The 11,412-nt window shown below is 42.1% G+C and overlaps 1 protein-coding gene across 1 annotated transcript in view; it reads right to left on the bottom strand.

Annotated features, from left to right (window-relative positions):
- Positions 1-9,532: 9,532 nt before the first annotated feature.
- The window catches only part of LOC134527258 (uncharacterized), a 404,697-nt gene continuing 402,817 nt past the window's right edge, over positions 9,533-11,412 (bottom strand). Inside the window, exon 5 of the mRNA XM_063359780.1 lies at positions 9,533-9,829. Within this exon, the coding sequence (XP_063215850.1) occupies positions 9,684-9,829 (146 nt within the window). The 3' untranslated portion in view covers positions 9,533-9,683. The remainder of the gene's footprint in view (positions 9,830-11,412) is intronic.

Below are 11,412 nucleotides of genomic sequence, written 5' to 3'. Positions count from 1 at the left end.
TCTTTCCTACACTAAGGTGTTGGAACTTTTGCTATAGAGGTCCTACATATAGATAATTTTTTAATTGTTTTTACGCTATGTCTATATGCATCCATGGTCACCTATATTTTTGTTATAGTGAAACGGAAGAGGAGCTTCACTTATTAATTTTTTTATTACTTAAAACATCACACATTAAAGGCTATCTACAATTAAAGCCTAACTTTGATATTTTAATGTGACATCATAACTATGAATTATTTAATCCTCTCTGAACTATTACTACAAGGGAATTGCTTGTGTGCACTGTGCATGGTGTCCAAGCAGACGACAACTAAATGGCACTCTCCGTTTGACTGTGGCCCTCTCTGTGATCGGGATTTGGCATTAAAGATGGCGGCGAGTGAATGTGGCGGTCTCTGTGAGCAAGAGGTAGATTAGGGCGCTCTCTGGGAGTGGTAGTTTACATTAAAAATGGCGGCGAGTGTATGTGGCGCCCTCTGTACCCAAGTGGTGGATTTAATGTTGGCATAGTGTGAGTGTAGTGCCCTCTGTAGACAAGTGGTAGTATTAAAGATGGCAGCGAGAGTATGTGGCGCTCCTTGGGAGCAGTATCGCTGCAATTTTTTTTTCTAAATATTACATAGCTAGTAGTCAGGAGGCTTTTTTTTAGAAGTGTAGGTACCTTATATTCCTTTTTACATGCTTTATATTAGCTTCACCTGTATGTTTGTCCGCCGTCTGTAACTCTGTCTGTCCGTCTGTAACTCTTTCGACTAAGAGTGAGTGCCTCATCACTATAAAATGTCCCACCCATTTCATTACGTTCGTTAGCCGAGCGGATTAGTCCGCCCCGTGCTCGCGTGGTGAGCGGACGTGTGCGACGCGACGTGTCTCGTGCGCTGTTACTCTCCTGGTTTAGTGCGAGAGCGAGTTAAGTGTCGTGCGGCTTACACGTAACGTATTCTAAAGGCTTCTTACTGACTTTCGCAGGACCATCATGGCGACTTGCCAACCGACCCCACGAGTGAATACCCTTCGCGTGAAGTGTCAAACCAAACCGCTCGCGTTGGACTTACTCCGATGGCTCGACGAGACCCTTGGGCTGCAGGATGACGAAGTGATTGCTGTACAGGTCGACGGACGCCAACGGTGCATCTTTGTGAAGTTGACATCACTACTACACTGCGAGAGGATCATCCGAGAGACCGGCGGAACGTCTCAGATACACGCAGCGAGCGGTGAGTCACTACAAGTAGACATCGAACTGGCGCTAGACAACCTGAAAACCGTCAGGGTCGTAAACATTCCCGTGGAAGTACCAAATGAACGGATTGTTTACTCGCTCACTCCGTACGGAAAGATACACACGTGCGTGGACGAAATGTGGGGGGTGTATCGCAAGTTCAAAGCCAAGACAGGGGTACGAATAGTGAAAATGGAACTCAATCAAAATATTCCCTCACAGCTGGTAGTCGATGGGCATCACGGGTTCGTAGTGTATGACGGACAACTCCAGACCTGCAGTCACTGCTCGCAGGCGGGACACCACCGCGCGGCTTGCCCCACTCTTCCGCGCGAGCGGTCGGGCGCGCCGCGCACGTGGGCGCAGACACTACAGGGTGGCGCGCAGAGCAGTCGCTCGACAGAACCGCACGAAGTGCGGGACCGGCCCACCACCTCTGGGGCGAGCTTACATCCGCCGGCACAAACTCTGACGTCAGAAGACAGGGAGGAGAGGCCTTATGAGGCGGTCCCACTCAAAACTCTGCTGTCCACCATTACCGCATCACCTCTTGCTCCGACTCAACAGGACATGCCCGCCCCGGATATACGACTCGATACGCCCATTGACATGGAGGATGACGGAATGTCCGAATGCTCACAGGAGGCGCACTCCACCAACCCCCGCTCAGGCAAAAAGTCCGGTGGGCGTGAACGGCCCCCGAGCGGGCGCAAGGACAAAAAGGCCCGTCATGCGAGTCGCAGTCCAAGTCGCGACACCGCCCTACCGGACAGCCCGCGTTCACAACGTAAATATTCACTCCGCATTGCCCAGCATGCGATCGAGCAAATCAAGGGGGGCGCGATCAGCATAACGGAACAGAGTGGGGGAGGGAATGACGTAGCTAGTAGCAAAGACGTAGCGGATGACTAGAGTTTTAACAATTGCCACTGTCAACATTTGTGCAATTGAAGCTCCTTTCAAATTTCATGCTTTACACAGCATTGTACGTGCGCACGCTATCGACGTACTATTTTTACAAGAGTGTGCGCTAGAGCGGCTACCATATTTTGACCAATATAATGTGTACCCCAACATCGGCCCTCAAGGGAGAGGAACCATTGTTGTCACAAAGAACCATCTTGAACTCACGCACATCAGAGCGCACGCATCTGGGAGAATAATCTCTGGCACACTCATAGCGCTCAATCCCTCCAGCGCTACTGGCAGGAGCATTATCGGACAATGTGTGAATGTCTATGCCCCCTCTGGCTCTCAGCGTCGAACAGAATGCCAGGAATTTTTTCGCCAGGAAATCCTTCCATTTATAAGGAATGATGGCACGGGTCTTATTCTAGGTGGAGATTTCAATTGTATAATTACACCCAGTGATCACGTTGGTGGACACTACCCCATTAACACGGCACTGCATGAGCTCGTTACTGCCATTGATGTGGAGGACATGGTCGACATTCTTCAAGTACCCACACCACATTACACCTTTCATGCCTATTCATCTAGTTCGCGCCTAGACAGGTTTTATATGTCCCGCACGCATCGACACAACGCGCGATCATATGATGTGGTGCCAGTGGCTGTCACAGATCATTACATGGTCGTTTGTACTGTGGCTGCTCCGGAGGTTTCACCCACACCTGGGCGTAACTACTGGAGACTACAAACACGCTTGTTGGGTCAAACTGAAGTGGACAATGATTTTCATCGGCGCTGGTCTCATTGGTTGCGATGTAAACAGAGGTACGCGGACACAGCGGATTGGTGGGATGGCTGCGTCAAACCAGGTCTGGCCAAATTATTTAAGCACCATGGCGGGCGTTGTAGACGGGAGCAGGACTCCCTTCTCTATTTGCACGAGAGGGCCCTGCGGGAATTAAGTACGCATCCAACCGCAGTTACCAATCCGAGGGATCAAGCCCGTCGCCTTAAGGAACGGATCATCGCCATACACCGAGCGAACATGGAAAGTCGCATTGTATTCAATAACACCAAGAGTGCGCTACAGCAAGAAAGGCTTAGCGTTCACTCCCTCATGCGAGATCGGAAGAGGCGTACACGAAGGCACATCAGCTCGGTTGTGGACGCGAATGGCACGGTCGTAAGGGATTCCACAACCATCCTCGCAGCATTTACACGTAGTTACGAGGAACTCTATGCGGACCACGACATTGACTATGATGAAGGGACGTCATTCCTCGATGTGTATGACAGCAGCCTTGACGACATAGCACAGCACCATCTGGAGGCCGACCCAACTGACGAAGAGATCACACACATCGTTCGGAGGGCCCCAAAAACCAAATCCCCTGGTGTGGACGGTATCCCCTACGAATTCTACCAGCACTATTGGCCAACGATTCGAGAGGAATTTTGCGAAATGGCGCGCACGGTCATTCGACGAGGGCGTCTGTGCAGCACGCAAACAGAGGGAATCATTGTGCTCATACCCAAGGTGCCACAGCCACGTGAAGTAGCCCACTATAGGCCTATCACGCTTCTGTGTGCTGACTACAAAATCATCGCACGGGTGTATGCCAATCGTATTAAATCAGCGCTGTCTGATGTCATCGGGCCGGACCAACATTGTATTGTGCAGGGGACGTCCATCACACATGGCACTTCTGCGCTCCGCGATGTGCAGCTCCTGGCGCGCACAACGCCGGGCGCTGTCGCCCTCCTGAACATTGATCTTGAGAAGGCCTTTGACCGGGTGCAATGGAGCTTCCTCGACAGGGTGCTCGAGCACCTTTGCTTCCCTCCGACAGTTCGAGCTGTCCTACGCACGTTCCGTGAGAACCTAACCTCGAAGATGTCCATCAATGGTTGTTTTGGTGACAAATTTCCGATTCGCTCCTCTGTCCGACAAGGGTGCCCGCTCTCGATGGTACTTTTCGTCCTTTATATTGAGCCCCTTATAAGGAAATTTAACTCTACTCTCTCAGGACTGAGTATTCAAGGGAATCCTTTAACGTGCATTGGGTATGCAGATGATGTTACGGTCATTGTGCGTAGTGACCATGAACTCACGGCCGCTCATGCTATTCTTGAGGCCTTCCACAAGGCAACGCATGCAAAATGCAACTTCGCGAAAACCAAAGTGTTGAATCTGAAAGCAGCGCCAGATGTGATTGTGCCACAGCATTCATTCGTGTCTACGGATGCGATCAGGACACTTGGAATACTTTTCACGGGTGACATCGGTCATACCATTCAAGAGAACTGGGACGGAGTGGTGCGGAATGTTCGTGGTAGCCTGCTTGAGTCACACCTTAGAAACCTCAACATCATCCAACGTGTATATATCGTTAACATGTACTCCCTTTCACAACTCTGGTACATGGCACAGGTGTTCCCCATGCCTGCTGCGATTGCAGCTCAAATCAGGCAATACATTGGATGGTTTATCTGGAAAGGATTCCTCTTCAAGGTCAGCCGCGATCAGCTGACGATGCCTGTCAGTAAAGGTGGTCTCGGACTCATTGAGCATGAGCAAAAAGCACGAGCCTTGTTCCAGAAATGCGTCATACAACGTGTCTTACAGGGTGGTCGCTCCTCGGCTTTGTACACAGCCGCATGGGGCGCCAGGGAGCGCCTACCCCGACACTACAAGTCCGCCGCCGATCACCTTCGCACGACGATTTCCGAACTTCCCGAAGGTACGCATGTCTCCACAAGACAACTGTATGGTTTCCAGCGACGAGCAACACCCTCTGTGCCGAATATTCAGAATAAGATCCTTTCTTTGCGTTGGCTGAACATATGGAAAAATGTTTCTGATCCTGAATTACCTACTCATCTCCGTGCCGAAGCTTTCACATTTGTCAACGACCTGACACCCACCCTTTATCGCAAGAAACGCATTGCGTTATCCCAGGATGACCACTGCGAACTCTGTGGCTACCGTGACACCGCCCTCCATCGCATATGTGCTTGCTCATTCTCGCGCCCCTTGTGGGAGTGGTGTAAAACCAAACTTTCCAGACTGCTCTGCCTACCTCCACGGGACGTGTGCGCGGACCGCATGTGCTACCTCGACATCACGGCCTTCCCTACCGTGAAGAGGCGGTCGGCTGTGTGGCTGATGGCGAATTTGATAGCTTTTGTGCTCAAAACTCAAGTGCCATACTTCTTGCGGGACTTCATATCCCAGCTACGACGTGACAGATGGTCTATGGTAAAAAACAATACGTTAAGAAGGAGGTTTGGACATTACCTTTTCATGTTTTGAAATTTGTACAGATGGTGTGGGACTGTGTTAATCCGCAGGGGCGAGGTATCAGTATCGTGTAACCCATTTGTGCTGACTGTAATCTGATGTGAGCTGTAATGTTATGTACATGCACATGATATCACAATAAACTAATAAACTAATAAAAAAAAAAAAAAAAAAAAAAAAAAAAGCGGTCTAAGGCGCGTGACTTCTGTGACGTCAACTTTCGGATTCAGCGATCGTGGGTTCTACTCCCGGCCACGCCGAAAAAAAAAATATTTTTTTTCCCCCGGTAAATTCTAATATTATACCCATACATCTAACTGCAAATGATTCGTAGAGACTTTACCATTTCTTTGTGACGTTGCAACTCCAAATAGTTATCTCAGATGGTAATAGGTAGTGTCGGTAACTCATTTCCCTATGATAATTATACATAAATATAGTTTAAAAAACTAAAAAAAAACATGCTTTTAAAGAATATCAAACTAAAAAGTTAAAAATAAATATAGTTTAAAAAACTAAAAAACATGCTTTTAAAGAATATCAAACTAAAAAGTTAAAAATAAATATAGTTTAAAAAACTAAAGAAACATGCTTTTAAAGATTATCAAACTAAAAAGTAAAAAATAATTTTAAAATTTAATTATGACAATAGTATATAAGCAATACTAGTATAAATGAGAAAAAAGCATGGGGCGCTTAATGCACAAAAAATATGGCACAAAGCGCCTCAAGCTTTTTTCTCATTTATACTAGTATTGCTTATATACTATTGTCATAATTAAATTTTAAAATTATTTTTTACTTTTTAGTTTGATAATCTTTAAAAGCATGTTTCTTTAGTTTTTTAAACTATATTTATTTTTAACTTTTTAGTTTGATATTCTTTAAAAGCATGTTTTTTTAGTTTTTTAAACTATATTTTTTATTACATGCTTTATATTAGCTTCACCTGTATGTTTGTCTGTCCGTCTGTAACTCTGTCTGTCCGTCTGTAACTCTTTCGACTAAGAGTGAGTGAGTCATCACTGTAAAATGTCCCACCCATTTCATTACGTTCGTTAGCCGAGCGGTCTAAGGCGCGCGACTTCTGAGACGTCAGCTTTCGGATTCAGCGATCGTGGGTTCTACTCCCGGCCACGCCGAAAAAAAAAAATGTTTTTTTTTTTTTTTTTTCCCCGGTAAATTCTAATATTATATCCATACATCTAACTGCAAATGATTCGTAGAGACTTTACCATTTCTTTGTGACGTTGCAACTCCAAATAGTTATCTCAGATGGTAATAGGTAGTGTCGGTAACTCATTTCCCTATGATAATTATACATAAATATAGTTTAAAAAACTAAAAAAACATGCTTTTAAAGAATATCAAACTAAAAAGTTAAAAGTAAATATAGTTTAAAAAAATAAAAAACATGCTTTTAAAGAATATCAAACTAAAAAGTTAAAAATAAATATAGTTTAAAAAACTAAAGAAACATGCTTTTAAAGATTATCAAACTAAAAAGTAAAAAATAATTTTAAAATTAAATTTATGACAATAGTATATAAGCAATACTAGTATAAATGAGAAAAAAGCATGGGGCGCTTAATATTCAAAAAATATGGCACAAAGCGCCTCAAGCTTTTTTCTCATTTATACTAGTATTGCTTATATACTATTGTCATAAATTTAATTTTAAAATTATTATTTACTTTTTAGTTTGATAATCTTTAAAAGGATGTTTCTTTAGTTTTTTAAACTATATTTATTTCTTTATTTTTAAGCTGACCTCGTAGTCTAGTGGCTAAAGTCTCTGTTTTCTAACCTCGATGTACTTAAACACCCGGATCAAATCCTACCCGCCGCCTGGCTTTTTGTACACTAGACCTGCGTTCGGAAAAAAAATATGGTGGACGGTAACAAGATGGTGGTCTCCAGCAGATGACATCAAGATGGCGGCCACCTGCTGGAGTCTCGTTTGAATACGCACATGCCATATCAACAATACTGACCCCTCAGGGGGGTTCTGTTTACCATTCTTCTCTCTACTCCCGCACCATCCAACAACCGAGTTGTTCCAGTAGTCCTGTATCCGCCTTACTGGCCTTGTTTTTAAAGGCGTAAATTTCTCAACCCGTTACCCTGTTTTGTCATGGTTGTAATCACCTTACGTCCAATGTGGGATATTTGATTAAAACGTTAAATTTAATATGTTCATAAGGGTACAACATCACTGGTTGGTAATAATTCATTGACTCTAAATGCAGGAGACGTCAATGTTTGTGCAATCTATGAACAAACTGCAGAAACAAAGATGGTGGCATCCAGCAGACAAGAACAATATGTTGATTTTCCTGTAAACAAAAAAAAAGATGGTGGACTCCAGCTGCCGAAAATATATGGCATTCTGGGAGACGAAACCTAGAATGCAGTCTCCAGCAGAACGAAACAATATGGCAGAAATATCTAGAAGCAAAAATGTCTGGCCAGGTCAGGGTCATCCAATATGGAAGCTTGGTCATGGTCATTGGTCAAAACTTAGACATTCAAAGATGGAGGTATAATAAAACAGTTTAATTTTGACTATTTACAACAAATCATACATAAAATTAAAGGTACAATAACCTAGTTGTTCTAACAAATGTTCAACGTGTGGATTTTTATCTATATGGCACACATTCAACCTAAGGTTCAATTTTCCCCACCCTTTTGTAAATAAGTCTAGAGTAATACAATCAAAAGCCTGTTCAATTTTGTGTCCGAACTCTGGCAAATCATTAAGTAGCAGTGGAACGTAGATACGATCTTTTATAAATTTACAACGAAAAAATCGCATAGGTAACGTCAGGTAAACGTATAAGGTAACGAAATATAGCTCTGTCGTCTCGAATTGCCTATACCATTGGCGGAAGTTTTTGCCACATGGGGGATTACAATGAAACTTTAAGCTAAACGCAAATTGAACTGAAATCATAACTTCACTCTTAGCACATTGCAGAACACAAAACTCTTTACGCTCAGGAGTCGCCATTTTGCGTAGGTGGCATTGTAACCAACAAATAAAACAAGCATTACTCATGCATGCGCTTATCTAATGCTGCTTGAGTTATTCCTTAATTGTGACCTTGAACCAACACTCTACAATGCTTACAGTTGATACTATTAAAATTTATAACTGGGACACTATTTTATGTATGTGCTATAAATACAGTTATAAAATATATATTTCACATAACTGAGCTGTAAATTTATCGAAATCGGAACAGAAACTTATTTCCATTACTTGTAAAATGTTTTCCCCTGTACAGAATTTTTTTTATTAATTTGTATTTATTTTTCTGATTTAAGGAAATTTTTCATGAAATTTTAACGATATTTATTTTATAGAGCCTTTTACTTTGCCCTCAATGAATATTGATCTTATTTTAAATAAAATGTTGTAAAGTGTCGTAAACGTCCTTTTGATATCATTCATTTTGTTTTGTCATTAAGAACCGAAAATATTGGTTTCATTTATTACAATTTTTTGCTTATTTGGGTAGCTGTACATACCTTAAAAATCAAAGGTAAAAATATTACCATTTCTTAAAAACTGACACAATCGTCTGTGGGGGTGACGAGATGGTTCTAGATAATATAGCAGTCGATCATAAGTTATAATGGTTGCAATACTCATTTGTTTTTCTAAACTAAAATTATAATCCAAAAAAAAAAATAATATATACCTATAGATTATTTTCCAAATATTATGTTAGCAAAATGTACATACGTGTACGTAACTATTTAAAATAAAATAAAATATATTAACATAGTTAATTTTCAACAATTTTTTATAATTTTATAGGCATTTAATAAAATAATGTTTTGTTTTGAAAACAGGTTAGATTTCTCTAAAATTACAAATAAAACATTTTCAGTAAACACATAGCAAGGTAGTGTTTTAAACAAATATAATTACAATGGTAGTTGAAGAGCAGTTTTCAAATTTTAGTTGTAACCAATTATTGTAGGTAACAAATAAAGTTGTTAATTACTGGATATAATTATAGTACTCAGTTACAACTTTAAATGTAATGCATGATGCGGGGAAAAAAACATTACTCTGAATAAGATATCGTGTAGATAACTTTTTCATTCATTCGTTTCAATAAGTGTTACAAAAGGAACGTGATTTAAGTTCTTATAAAACATAATTTAAAAAAATTTTAACTTCTAAGTTTCGAAAGAATACAAAGCAATATTGAGTCGAAGAACAACTGATGTCTACAACGCCATATCCATACGTCTCAGCTCCGACACCACACTGTGCAGTATGAAGTTGGCTTCATGGTGTGTGGGAACCAATGTCTGGTCAGCCACGAGACCCAGTTGCAGACTCCCGGCATACCCAAGCAGCGAGATGCCCAGACCTGTAAACACATTATACAGCCATGTATATCAGCTCTGACACCACACTATTAAGAATGTAGTTGGCTTCATGGTGAGTGGGAACCAAGGTGTGGCCAGCCACGAGACCCAGTTGCATACCCAAGCAGCGAGTTGCCCAGACATGTAAACACATTACACAATCATGCATCTCTGCTTGGACACCACATTGTGCAGTGCGTGTTTGCTTCACGGTGTGTTAGTCACCCAACAAATTTCAGGTTTTCTGTATACCCAAGCAGCGAAAATCCCATGTCTGTGAAGACATTACACAGTCATACACCTTACCTCGGACAACATATTGTGCATTATGCACAGTATTTTACATATGATAATAGTAATATAGAATAGTGTGTCCGGCGCCAGGGTTCAGGGTGAGGAGCCGAGTGTCCCTCCACCATCTTGGATTTGTGATGTCACAGTGGTCGTCATGGATGGCCTTGAACTTCATATATGACCTTGACATTTGACCTTAACAGATATCTTTGATACGCCATTCCGTTTTCCGGCATTTAAAATTATGATATCACCGTTGCAATTTCCATTACGGCAGCCAGCTTGTAAATCCGTAATTTTTATGCTAGAAAATCGGGAAAAAAATTTAAAATTAGTAAAAAAAAATAAGTTATCAAATTTAATAAAGAATTAAAAAACTATTTAAAAATTTATTTAAAATAACACACTTACAACACGGAATACTCGGTTCGAGCCCGGTGAGGTCAAAAAAAGATGGCGACAGGTCCTTCCCCCACAGAGACTACCAGCAGACTGACCCCCAACCATTTTGACCAATGCATATATGAACTGTCCCTTTTCCTCTCCCACTTCACCTCTTCACCGCGCCCCTCTTACCCAAATTTATTTCTTAGAATTTTCCCTCTTAAATATCCGTTTTTAGGAATTTACCCTCCCCCCTCTTTACCTACACAAAACCACACCCTTATATAAAAAAAAATTTCTTGATTTTTTTTTTACCTGTAAAAAATTATTACTTTTTCTTGCAATGAACCCACCACCACTATCACCTATCCCAAATTTCTGTCCCCTCTACACTTCGCTCCTCATTTTAGCCTATAAATACTGGCTGCCGGCCCCGGGAGCCTTCAGTTTACCCACATTTGCTGCACCAGGGGAGATGGTAGCCTATTCAAGCATCAATAAAGTTGTGGGAATACGTCATCACCAGGTCTTATTCCATACTTTGGACTTGTTAGACATGATATCGGTGCAAGTGAATACAGATTTTGATTTCGAAATGGTACATGGATATATAGGACTGACCTATGCAGAAATGAGTCAACGGGTGGCTTTATCCGTGCAGAACACACTCCACGCGTTTCCCGACTGCGCGACTTTCATCATGTACCTTCACCACAACATCCTTGCATCCCTCGAGGACGCCCTAGAAGCTCAAAGTCAAGGAGAAAAAAACGGCTTCGAGGATGAGCTCTAAAAATATGTTAGCGACCGTATCAACTTTGAACATCAAGCTGTGACGTGTCACCACGTGTCATACATACAAAATAATGACGACGAAGACGACACAAAAATGCAGTTTTTACGGCTT

Source organism: Bacillus rossius, chromosome 1 (assembly GCF_032445375.1).
Source record: "Bacillus rossius redtenbacheri isolate Brsri chromosome 1, Brsri_v3, whole genome shotgun sequence".
Taxonomy (NCBI): Eukaryota; Metazoa; Arthropoda; class Insecta; order Phasmatodea; family Bacillidae; genus Bacillus; species Bacillus rossius.
Note: the sequence above shows the minus strand (reverse complement) of the source record. Positions and strands in the feature narration are given on the sequence as shown.